This window comes from Chiloscyllium plagiosum, chromosome 10 (assembly GCF_004010195.1).
Source record: "Chiloscyllium plagiosum isolate BGI_BamShark_2017 chromosome 10, ASM401019v2, whole genome shotgun sequence".
NCBI classification, from domain to species: domain Eukaryota; kingdom Metazoa; phylum Chordata; class Chondrichthyes; order Orectolobiformes; family Hemiscylliidae; genus Chiloscyllium; species Chiloscyllium plagiosum.
In genome coordinates this window covers 91195337-91208921 of record NC_057719.1, presented here as the reverse complement: position 1 = coordinate 91208921, position 13585 = coordinate 91195337, and the positions used below count along the sequence as shown (strand labels likewise).

Below are 13585 nucleotides of genomic sequence, written 5' to 3'. Positions count from 1 at the left end.
ATCTATTACATGGACACATAAATCTCTCTACTTATCCACACTACCATGGGGAACCTTATCAAACGTTTCACTGAAATCCATATATATCACATCAACTTCTTTACCCTCATCCACCTGTTTGGTCACCTTCTCGAAGAACTCAATAAGGTTTGTAAGGCACAACCTACCCTTCACAGAACCATGTTGACTATCCCTAATCAAATTATTCCAGCTAAATGATTATAAATTCCATCTTATAATCCTTTCCAAAACTTTTTCCACAACAGGAGTAAGGCTCACTGGTCTAAACTTACCAGGGTTGTCTCTACTCCCCTTCTTGAACAAGGGATAAAATTTGCTATCCTCCAGTCTTCTGGCACTATTCCTGTAGACATTGTTGACATAGAGAACAAAGCCAAAGGTTCTGCAATCTCCTACCTAGCTTCCCAGAGAATCCTAGGTTAAATCCCATCCAGTCCAGGGGACTTACCTATTTCCACACTTTGCAGAATTGCTAACACCTCCTTATGAACTTCAGTCCAATCTAGTCTAATAGCCTGTATCTCAGTATTCTCCTCAACAGTGTTGTCATTTTCCAGTGTGAATACTGACGATAAATGTTCATTAAGCACCTCTCCTATCTCTTCGGACTTCACACACAACTTCCCACTATTGTCCTTGACAGGCCCTAATCTTACCCTAGTCATTCTTTTATTCCTGACATACCTATGGAAAGCTTTAGGGTTTTCTTTGATCCTACCTGCCAAAGACTTCTCATGTCCCATCCTGGCTCTTCTTAGCTCTCTCTTTAGGCTCTTCCTGGCTAACCTGTAACACTCAAGCGTCCTAACTGAACCTTCATGTCTCATTTTTACATAAGCCTCCTTCCTCTTGACAAGAGATTCCACTTTTCTTTAGTGAACCACAGTTCCCTCGCTCAACCATTTCCTCCCTGTCTGGCAGGTACATACTTATCTAGGACAAGCAGTAGATGTTCCTTGAACAAGCTCCACATTTCAATTGCCTTTCCCCCTGTTATAACTCCTACCCCTGCCGTATATGCCTATCTCTTTCCATCACTAAAGTAAATGTAACCAAATTGTGGTCACTATCCCCAAAGTGTTCACTTACCTCTAAATCTAACAGCTGGCCTGGTTCATTATCCATACCAAATCCAATGTGGCCTCAAGCTTTGAGTCAAGCCTCAAGTTGAATCAAGCTTTGAGTCCAAAGGACTTAATAATGAGGTGTTACTGCGGTGGAAAAGAAGGAAAGGAAGCAAATTGTGCATTCCAGGTCTTGACATCCAATGGGACATTCCTCCTGTGTGCTCAAAGGTTTGTGGGTTGAGAGTTGGTCTATTCCCTCAGGACACATGCTAATGACCCTGAGTAGATGTAATTGTCAAGTCGAGGGTCTGCTGAACACATTGGCATCATATTTTGTTAGATAATCCTACTGTGAAGCACCATAGAAACTTTGGGAACAGACAAGTCTTGCACAGCCACAGAACTACTTCATGGTACCTACATAATCATGTATCAGAGTCAAGTGTGTGGTGCTGGAAAAGCACAGCAGGTCAGCCAGCATCCAAGGAGCAGGAGAATCGACCTTTCGGGCACAAGCCCTTATTCAGGAATGTGGGTCAGGGCTGAGAGATAAATGGGAAGGGGGTAGGGTTGGGGGGAGGTAGCTGGAAAAGCAATAGGTGGATGAAGGTGAGGGAGAAGGTGATGGGTCAGAGGGGGCAGTGATGGACGGGTCTGGAGGGCAGTGCTGAGTTGGAAGCTTGGGACTGGGATAGTGTCAGGGTAGGGGAAATGAGGAAGCTGTTGAAATCCACATTTATCCTGTGTGGTTGCAGGGTCCCAAGGTCACACCACCACTCCCCTCACCTCCGTCCAGTGCCGCAGGAAGCGCAAAACCTGCGCCCACACCATTCCCCTCACCCCTGTCCAACAACACATCATCCTCCGCCACTTCCACCACCTCCAAATGGATCCCACCATCAGAGATATATTTTCCTCCCCAGCCCTATCAGCGTTCCGAAAAGACCATTTCCTCCGTGACTCCACCATCAGATCCACATCCCCCATCAACCCATACCCCACAACTGGCATCTTTCCCTGCCACCGCAGAAAGTGCAAAACCTGCGCCCACGCCACTCCCCTCACCTCCGTCTAACCTCAAGGGATCCTTCCACATCCGTCAGAAATTCACTTGCATCTCTCCCAATATCATCTACTGCATCTGTTGCTCCTGATGTGGACTCCTGTACATTGGGGAGACAGGATGCCTTCTTGCCGATCGTTTCAGAGAATATCTCTGGGACACCCACCCACCAACCCCACCGCCCCATGGCTGAATACTTCAACTCCCCCTCCTACTCCGTCAAGGACATGCAGGTCCTGGGCCGCCTCGACCACCAAACCATTACCACCCGACGCCTGGAGGAGGAACGCCTCGTGTTACGCCTTGGGACTATGCAGCCACACAGGATAAATGTGGATTTCAACAGCTTCCTCATTTCCCCTCCCCTCACACTATCCCAGTCCCAAGCCTCCAACTCAACACCACCCTCCGGACCAGTCCATCACTGCCCCCGTGACCTATCACCTTCTCCCTCACCTTCATCCACCTATCGTTTTTCCAGCTACCTCCCCCAAACCCCACCCCCCTCTCATTTATCTCTCAGTCCCGGCCCACAAGCCTCATTCCTGATGAAAGGCTTATGCCCGAAACATTGATTCTCCTGCTCCTTGGATAGTGCCTGACTGGCTGTGCTTTTCCAGTAACACACTCTTGACTCTGATTTCCAGCATCTGCAGTCCTCACTTTCTCCTGTAATCATGTATCAGTCAAGATAGCCATCAATAACTGATTATTCAAGATTTATGATATTATTACGTTGACTTAGAACAATACAGCGCAGAGCAGGGCCTTCGGCCCTCAATGTTGCGTCAACCTGTGAACAATTCTCAGCTCGTCCCCCTACACTATCTCATCATCATCCATGTGCTTATCCATGCTAAATAAATTTAAGTTGTTTATGAATTGAATGAAAATGCACCCGGATGAAGGTTCTCTTGTACCCCAAGTCACGTCTCATGGTTAAATTTGTAAACTAACCAAAGGAAAAATATGACATGCTTGCTAGTTGGTGATGCTAGTGCCTCTATTCCTAATTTATCTGCACTATCTACATTTACAACATTTGTTTGAGTTAAATAAGTAAATAGAATGGGAAATTTGTAAAACTGAAATGTATTTGTTTCAATAAAATTATTTAACTGTTCCAGTGCTATTAATTTATGCTTTAAAAGATTTCCATTTTTAATCCAATTTAAATTATTTTACTGCATTTTTGAATTTTGTTTGTCCCACTGGTCCCTCTATTCCACTGTGCAGTGCCAGATGTGATTATGCTTTATCCTGGTGCAAATTGTTTCTATAGCAACTGAGTTGGAGCCTTGGGGGAAGACGCTGTGGGAGCCTAAAATGTGCAGCTGTAGCTCTCCAAACTGACAAACCTGGCCAGTATTTTCTTTTTATGTTTAATGTTTGCTATTGGAAGAACTTCCAAGTTCCTGTAACTGATGAGATTATTGCAGCATGGTTGGTACCAAAGACCACTTTAAATTTAGTTTATGAAGCTGAGGATAATGTGTGCTTTTGTTTTCATGAATACTTAAACAGTGAAATAACTTGTAAATAGGCTTTATCTTTTGCTGGTCCGTTTCTCTTACATTATAAAAACTGATGATGTGGTTTTTCCAGCATTCTGATAAATTTTGAATTCCTTATGCTTACAGATCTGTGTTTTATTTTTAAACCAGGAAATGGGCCGACACGATGACCTTTGGTCCTTGTTTTACATGTTGGTGGAGTTTGTGGTTGGGCAACTACCATGGAGGAAGATAAAGGACAAGGTATTTTTTAAAACACTAAACTGAAGCACAGAGTAGAATTCATTCGATGACTGAAATACTATAATGATTTCCATTCAATTAATTGCCTTCACAATGATATAAGTGGAAGCAAGAACACAAAATGCGACATCAGCACATGTTGGGCTAGCTGAGAACATTTTAGCTGATGATCGCATCAGATTCTTTGTAGTTGGTCTGATATTTTTACTGCAGGGCTTGCATGTCTCTCAGTGCCTTTCATCAGTAGAAGCCATCTGTATTAGTAAGGTTTGATTAAAGATTCATGAGACTGAGGTTGAAGAGTCCAGTAATAACAGCAGACTTGCACCTGCTGATATTCATATAAGCAATCTGTTCTTTTCTAACCCTCAAGTAATTCTCAGAACTCAAGATAAATCCTAAACTACAGCCAGTTATAGTATTTGCGTTGCTAACCAGCTGAGTTCGTTAATGAACAAAGACTGGGGCTAAACCTGGCACTTTTGGGTCTTAACCCACATACTGTGTAAACGTTTGAATCACCTGAGAGAAAGAAATATGGGTTGTACTGTTAGGTTAGCTGTGGACTTTTCCATTAGCGAGGAAAGGAATATAATTAGACTATTAGGGAAGAATCATATGAATGCACCAAATGAGCTAAAGTGCTTAGGAATATCAAAAATGAAATGGTTAACAGTAGTTAGAAGGCTAGAATAATGGGAGTAGAATATCATTTTGATGATGGAAAGACAGATTACATTTTTGGACAATTTTTGAAAATTGCGGTGCCTTTTTATATGGAAAGTGGTTAAAGTAATAAACTTAAGATGAAGCTTGAAGAAACTGGTGTTTAGTGTGAAGGCCTTGGGTTCCTTAGAATGCATTGATGCTTGTATTTCTGGGGGAGAAGCTATGACCCTAAAGGGAATAGCTGGTTAAAAAAAAACTGCATGTCTTAGACTTTTATTTATTATTCGGATTCACAAAAGCTCAAATCTCTTCCAAATTGCAAGAAAGATTTTGCAATTAGCTTGTTTTGAATTTCCTTTTGGTATTCCATTAAAAAGAAAGGTGAAGAATTTACCATCCACCAAGCTACAAAGCTAATACCACCAGATGAGGAAAGAAAAGCAAAATAGTTGTAATTTCCAAAATATTTAAGGGCTCTGGTTGTAAGTTTGCTCGATGAGCTGGAAGGTTTGTTTTCAGATGTTTTGTCACCCATTATGAAGATATAAGGGGTACTGTATTTTCGAGAGTTGAAAAGCTGGTTTAAATTAACAGAGAGTTTACCCCATGTTGTAACACACCATACTGGGTAACATCATCAGTGAGCCTCCGGTTGGCACTGGTGTTATGTCATTTGTATTTAAGACATTTAAGTAATACCTGATTCCTGAGGTATTTGTGCAGGAAGTACAGTTGTTTGCAGATGGTGCTCAGTCGGATGGTGTTGGTTTCCCATGACATACAGACGAAGGAGGACACCACTCTGACTGGGACAACACATCCATCCTAGGACAAGCTAAACACAGACACGCACGAGAATGCCTAGAGGACTGGCATTCTAACCAGAACTCCATCAATATACACATCGATTTGGACCATATCTAGCATCCTCTGAGAAAAAGAACTGGAAACGATATTGCACACCTTAAACCAATTTATATAAATAGAAAGTGGGATATACCACCAGCACCTCACTGGAGGCTCAATGATGATGTTACCTAGTATGATGATGAAAACAAACTTTCCAGCTCAGCGAGCAAACTTACAACCAGAACCTCAACCTGAGCTGCAAATCTCAAAGATTGCACATATTTAAGAGCTCTTTCAGTTGGAGGGAGTTAAAAAGTGGCTCATGATAAGGGAAAACAGCAGAGACTGTAAAAATATTTTTTGGAAAAAAAACCCACAGATGACTTGTTTGAGCAGTAGCTCCCATGCCTTCAAGCTGGGAGCACAGTAGCTCAGTGGCCAGCATTGCTCCTTAACAGCACCAGGGACCTGGGTTTGATTCCACCCTCTGGCAACTGTGTGGATTTGTTTGTTCTCCCAGTGTCTGGTTGGGTTTCCTTTGGTTTCCTCCCACAGGCCAAGGATATGTAGATTAAGTGGATTGACAAACTGAAATTGTCTATAGTGTTCAGGAATGTGTAGGCTGGAATGATTAGCCATGGGAAATACCAGCTTCTGGGATGCAATAGCAGTCTGCAAAATGGCTTCCTTCTGCTCTGTAGGGATTCTATGATTCAAGATGTCCAAGCACTTTACAAAAAATAGAGTACTTTTTGAAGTATGATTACTATTGTAATTATTTCATCTAATTTCTGTTTGATTGCATGATTAGCCTGATACTCTGCATAATCTCTGCACAGTGGCTCAGTGGTTAGCACTGTTGCCTCACAGCTGTGGGTTTAATTCCACCCTTAGGCAGCTGTCTGTGTAGAGTTTGCATATTCTCCCCATGTCTGTGTGGGTTTCCTGGAGGTGCTCTGACTTCTTCCCACAGTCCAAAGATGTGCCATGCTAAATTGATGGTTTGGCCATGCTAAATTCCCCATAGTATCTAGGGATGTACAAACTAAGTGGATTCGCCATGGGAAATGCATTCTCACAGGGATGGGGTAGGTCTGGGGGGATGCATTTCTGAGGGTTGGTGTGTACTCGATGGGCTGAATGGCCTGCTTCCGCACTGGAGGGATTCTATGATTAACAGTTTTGTGCATCCCAAAAGAAATGTTGCTCATTAATGTTCACACACTTATACAAGTAATGGTGAATCTTGGTTGTGATGTGGAAATAAAGCAGCCAATTTACAGCCAGTTCTCTCAAACAGCAGTGTGATTTTAACCAGATAAACTCTTTAAACTTTTTTTTTCCCCCCACACTACCGCCTAACTGCGGTAGTGCTTATTTTTTTCTCCCAGCACCTATGGTATGTGTGTGCAGGTGTGATACACAGTGAATAAACTGTTTAAATGGTGATGGATGAGTCATGAACATTGGGCTGGATGGGGGAATAACTCCACCCCTCTTGTAACAAGTGTCATAATGTCTTTCACCTGCTACCCACTTCTCCAGCCTCCTCAAAGAGCAGTTAAATCGAGCATTTGAAACCCATCACCTGCATCAGTGCAACATTTCAGTACTAGGCCTAGCAGTGTCAGCCTTCAGACCTTGGGTTCCTGGTGTGTAGCTTGAATCTACAAATTTTCTGAATGGGATTTACGAATGCTACCTTGTGAGCCATTGCTGTGAAACCTTTTATCGTGAGATACTAAATAAAAGAGTCACTGACTAACATTATAAAACCATGGTGCATAAGCAGCTTTCTTTTTGTTGCTGATCTTGAGTTATTAATTGGCTGTCACCTGTAATTAATTGATGTACCGAAGATACTGTAGCTGATATTTATGACCTTAGCATGGTTAATTGGATTAAACATGTGTCCCTGCTATTTGTGTTCTGTGTTTACAGGAGCAAGTAGGTCTGATAAAAGAAAAATATGATCACCGCCTTATGTTGAAGCATCTCCCCCAAGAGTTTGCTTTATTTCTGGAACATGTTCTTTGTTTGGATTATTTCACAAAACCAGATTACCAGGTAAATGAATATAGTCTTATACAGACCCATAATAAGTCCAGGTCCAGAGTTAATTTTGAAAAGTCTGCTTTACTTCACCTAGTTTTTGGAAGATATTTGAAGAGTAACACTGCTTCCTGTGGCCTCCAGTGTTTATTGACTGAAATAGTATAGATCCATGTCTTCTCCTGAGTTCAACTGAGATTAGGAACTTGCCGTGAGCAAGCTTCCTTTGTATGCTGTGTAACGAATGTGTAAACTATTCATGAAGCCTATCATCACAAATTTGATACCCATATCATATAGTGGAAATGCTCTACCTCCTATCCCTTCAACTAAAAAAAATGAATAAGTGGAGATGTAATGTTCTATTATACCATGTTAATATTTACTTGTACAGCTGCATCAATGAACTGCTAAAGGTTTTTTTAAATTCACTCATGGGATGTGGGCGACCCTGGCTGGGTCAACATTTATTGCCCATTCCTAGTCATCTTTTGAGAAGGTGGTGGTGAGTTGTCTTGAAGCAGTGCGGTCCATGTGCTGAGGTTTAACCAACAATGAATGCTCTTAGGTGGAGAATTCCAGGATCCAGCAACTGTGAAAGAATAATGACATATTTCCAATTCAGGGTGGTGAGTAGCTTGGAGGGAAACTTGGAGCTGATGTCCCCATATATCTGCTGTCCTTGTGCTTCCAGGATGGAAATGGTCGTGGGTTGGAAGGTGCTGTTTAAGGATCTTTGAATTTCCACAATGCATCTTGTAGATAATACTGAGCATAGATTATAGAGAGAGTGGATCTGGTACTAATCAAGCAGGCTGCTTTGTCCTGATTTGTGTCAAGCTGCTTGAGTGTTAATGCAGCTGCACGCAGGCAAGTGGGCAATATTCCAACACACTTCTGACTTGTGCCTTGTAGATGATGGAAAAGCTCTGGAGAGTAAGGAGATGAGTTACATGCTGCAGTATTCCTCGCCTCTGATCTGCTCTTGTGGCCACTGTGTTTATATGACGAGTCTAGTTGAGTTTCTGGTCAATGGTAACCCTAAGGATGTTGATAATGGAGGATTCAGTGGTCATAACAGCATTGAATCTCAAGAGGCAGTGGCTAGATCGTCTCTAATTGGAGATATTCATTGTCTGGCATTTTTCTGGCCAAGCCTGGATATTGTCCAGATCTTGATGCATTTGAAGATGGACTGTTTCAGTATCTGAGGAGTTAGGAATGGTGCTGAAAACTGTGCAATCATTAGCAAACATCCCCACTTCTGATCTTAAGCTGTTGGGAAGATCATTGATGAAGAAGCTGAAGATGGTTGTGCTTGTGACATCATACTAAGAAACCCAAGCTGAGATGACTGACCTCCAGCAACCACGACAATCTTAGTATCTGCCAAGTATGATTCCAACCAGTGAAGAGTTGCCCCGATACTCATTGATTTGAGTTTGCTAGGCTTCCTTGATGCCATACTTGGTTGAAAGTATCCTTGCTTTCAAGGGCTGTCATTCTCACCTCACTTCTGGAATTCGGCTCTTTTGTCCATGTTTGAATCAAGGCTGTAATGCGGTCAGGAGCTGAGTAGCTCTGGCAGAACCCAAACTGGGCATCGCAGAGAGGTTGTTGCTGAGCAGGTGCTGCTTGATAGCACTGTTGATGATACCTTCCATCACTTTACTGATGATTGAGAGTAAACTGATGGGTTAGTAATTGGTCAGGTTGGATTTGTCCTGTTTTTGAGTACAGAGCCTATCTGGCAATTGTCTGATAGATGTCAGTTTAGTAATGACTGGAAGAACATGGCCAAGGGAACAGAAAGTTCTGAAACACAGGCCTTCAGTGCCATTGTCAGAATATTGTCAGAGTCCATAGTCTTCACAGTGTCCAGTGCCTCCAACCGTTTCTTGATACCACGTGGAGTGAATTGAATTGGTTGAAGACTCATCTGTGACGCTATTAACACTTCTGGCTGAAGATTGCTGCGAATACTTCAGCTTTACCTTTTTGCACTGATGTGTTGAGCTCTTCCACCATTGAGGAAGTGGAGCCTTCTCATTCAGTGAGAAGCCTTCTCATTGGAGCCTTCTCATTCAGTGAGTTGTTGATTTGTTCATGACTGGATGTGGTAGGACTGAAGAGCTTACATCTGATCTGTTGTTTGTAGGATCACTTACCTGTGCCTATCACTTGCTACTTATGCTGTTTGGTATGTAGTTAGTCCTGTTTGATGGCTTCACCAGATGACCCCTTATTTTCAGCTATGGCTGCTGCTGCTCCTAGTATGCTTTCCTGCACTGTCTATTGAGCTCTCCATTTATTTAATGTTTCTTGTTCTTATCCTGTTTAAATATGCAGAAATACACAGGAATATATTAAATGGACCAATTATTTTATGTTAGTGCCATCTTGAAAGTGGGCATCTGGGGGGGTGATTGAATCAACCACCTATTCTGGATGGTCTTACCACATGAATCAGACCTAAGTTGCCATTTTGAAAGAGACACATCTGGGCAGTCTTTTTTTAAAATCAGAAGCAAAGGTTGTAACAGAGAACTCGGGCATTCGGTGTATCGAATGAAGACCTATTCAGATGTGAGGTGGGGCCCTCATGTGCTGTACTTTGATCTCTTGTGATTTTTGCTGTGTGATTATCCTTTTTGAAATCCTTTTTAAACTCAGATCCAGTTCTAATTTAGAATAAAAGGTGGATGAAAAATGCCATGTAAATATGTACAGCACAGAAACAGACCTTTCAGTCCAACTTGTCCATTTGGACCAGGTATTCTAACCTAATCTGGTCCCATTTGCCAGCACTTGGCCCATATCCCTTTAAACCTTTCCTATGAATATACCCATCCAGATGCCTTTTAAATGTAATTGTACCAGCCTCCTCCATTTCCTCAGGCAGCTCATTCCATACATGTACCACCCTCTGCATGAGAAAGTTGCCCCCAGGTCCCTTTTAAATTTTTCCCCTCGCTCCTTAAACCTATGCCCTGTAGTTCTGGGCTCCCCCATGCCAGGAAAACTACCTTGTCTATTTACTCTATCCATGCCTCTCATGATTTTATAAACCTCTATAAGGTCAGCCTTCGAAGCTCCAGAGAAGACAACCCCAACCTACTCAGCCTCTCCCTATAGCTCAAATCCTCCAATCCTGGCAACATGCTTGTGAATCTTTTCTGTACCCTTTCAAGTTTCATAACATCCTTCTGATAGGAGAGAGACCAGAATTGCTCACAATATTCCAAAAGTGGTCCAACCAATGTCCTGTACAGTTGCAACATGACCTTCAAGCTCTATACTCAGTGCTCTGACCAATAAACGAAAGCGTACTTCACATACGTGCTGCCTTCACTATCCTATCTACTTGCGACTCTACTTTAAAGAAACTATGAACTTGCACTCCAAGGCCTCTTTGTTACAACAACACTCCCCAGGCCCCTACCATTAAGTGTATGAGTCCTGCTCTGATTTGCCTTTCCAAAATGCAGCACCTCACACATTTATCTAAATTAAACTCCATCTGCCACTCCTCGGCCATTTGGCCCGTTTGCTCAAGATCCTCTTGTACTCTGAGGTAACCTTCTTCGCTGACCACTACACCTCCAATTTTGGTGTCACAAGTAAATCTCCTATGTTCAAAGCAGTGTACCTGGCACCGATCCTTCTGGCACACCACTGGCCACAGGCCTCCAGTCTGAAAAGCAACTGTCTTCCACCACCCTCTGTCTTCTACCTTTGAGCCAGTTCTGTATCCAAATGGCTAGTCCTCCCTTTATTCCATGAGATCTAACCTTGCTAACCAGTCTACCAAGGGGAACTTTGTTGAACGCCTTATTGAAGCCCATGTAGATCACGTCCACTGCTCTGCCCACATCAATCCTCTTTGTTACTTTTTCAAAAAAGCTCAATCAAGTTCGTGAGACATGATTTCCCACGTACAAAGCCATGTTTTAGATTAGATTAGATTAGATTACTTTACAGTGTGGAAACAGGCCCTTCGGCCCAACAAGTCCACACCGACCCGCCGAAGCGCAAACCACCCATACCCCTACATTTACCCCTTACCTGACACTATAGACAATTTAGCATGGCCAATTCACCTGACCTGCACATCTTTGGACTGTGGGAGGAAACCGGAGCACCCGGAGGAAACCCACGCAGACACGAGGAGAACGTGCAAAGTCCACACAGTCAGTCGCCTGAGGCGGGAATTGAACCCGGGTCTCTGGCGCTGTGAGGCAGCAGCGCTAACCACTGTGCCACCGTGCCGCCACCGTTGACTATCCCTAACCAGTCCTTGCCTTTCCAACCATGTATATCCTGTCCCTCAGGATTCCCTCCAACAACTTACCCACCACTGACGTCAGGCTCACTGGTCTATAGTTCCCTGGCTTGTCCTTACCACCTTTCTTAAATAGTGGCACCATGTTAGCCAACCTCCAGTCTTCTGGCACCTCATCTGTGACTATCGATGATCCAAATATCTCAGCAAGAGGCCCAGCAATCACTTCCCTCGCTTTCCACAGAGATCAGGTCCTGGGGATTTATCCACTTTCATGCGTTATAAGTTAGCCAGCACCATCTCTTCTGTAATATGGACGTTTTTCAAGATATCACCATCTATTTCCCCACATTCTATCTTCCATGTCCTTCTCCGCAGTAAACACTGATGCAAAGTACTCGTTTAGTATCTTCCCCCATCTCATGCGGCTCCACACATAGGCTGCTTTTGATGGGCTCTGTTCACTACCTGGTTGCCCTGTTATCCTTAATATATTTATAAAATCCCCTTGGATTCTCCTTTGTTTGCCAAAGCTATCTCATGTCCCATCTTTGTCCTCTTGATTTCCCTCTTTAGTATACTCCTACTGCCTTACACTCTTCTAAGGATTTACTCAATCTCTGCTGTCTGTACTTAACATATGCTTCCTTTTTCTTAACCTGAACCTCAATTTCATCCAGCATTCCCTACACCTACCTATCTTGCCTTTCAATCTAACGGGAACATGCTGGGCGGCACGGTGGCTCAGTGGTTAGCACTGCCGCCTCACAGCACCAGGGACCCAGGTTAGGTTCCAACCTTGGGCTACTGTCTGTGTGGAGTTTGCACACTCTCCCTGTGTCTGCGTGGGTTTCTTGCAGATGCTCCGGTTTCCTCCCGCAATCCAAAGATGTGCAGGTTGGATGAATTGGTCATGCTAAATTGCCCACAGTGTTCAGGGGTGTGTAGGTTAGATGCCTTTAAAAGGGGTAAATATAGGATAATAAGGTAGGGGAGTTGGGTCTGGGTGGGTTACTCTTTGGAGGGTTGGTGTGGACGTGTTGGGCCAAAGGGCCTGTTTCCACACTGTAGGGATTCTACAAATATCTAAGAATACTGCTTTTGGACAGTAATTGTAAACTTGATTGTTAAATTCATTCTAAATTCGAATTTTAGAAGGGTTTTTATTTTGCAGCCGTACTTTTACTTGTGAACGTCTTCCCCCAATCAACTTTTGAAAGTTCTTGCCTATTATTGTCAAAATTGGTCTTCCTCCAATTTAGAACTTCCACTTTTAGATTTGGTCCATCCTTTTACATCACTACTTTAAAACTAATAGAATTATGGTCACTGGCCACAAAGTGCTCCCCCACTGACACCTCAGTCACCTGCCCTGCCTTATTTCCCAAGAGTAGGTCAAGTTTAACAGCTTCTCTTGTCGGTACATCCACATATTGAATCAGAAAATCATCTTGTACACTCAACAAATTCCTCTCCATCTGAACCCTTAAAACTATGCCAGTCCCAATGTTTGTTTGGAAAGCTAAAATCCCCTGTCAAAACCACCCTATTATTCTTACAGAGAAGTGAGATTTCCTGCTGATTATTAGGGGGTCGATAATACAATCGATTTGGTTCTGGGTAATGAACCAGGTCAGGTGTTAGAATTAGAGGTAGGTGAGCACTTTGGGGACAGTGACCACAATTCGGTGACTTTTACTCTAGTGATGGAGAGGGACAAGTGTGCACTACAGGGCAAGAGTTATAGATGGGGGCAGGGAAATTATGATGCTGTGAGGCATGACTTAGGATGTGTGGCCTGGAAAAGTAAGCTTCAAGGCAAGAG

The 13585-nt window shown here is 43.1% G+C and overlaps 1 protein-coding gene across 2 annotated transcripts in view; it reads left to right on the top strand.

Annotated features, from left to right (window-relative positions):
* Positions 1–13585, top strand: part of LOC122553898 (tau-tubulin kinase 2-like) — a 308413-nt gene that overhangs the window by 179383 nt on the left and 115445 nt on the right. For both annotated transcript variants that reach the window (XM_043698390.1, XM_043698389.1), the window contains exons 8-9: positions 3816–3908; positions 7368–7493. In XM_043698390.1, coding sequence (XP_043554325.1) covers positions 3816–3908; positions 7368–7493 — 219 coding nt within the window. The remainder of the gene's footprint in view (positions 1–3815; positions 3909–7367; positions 7494–13585) is intronic.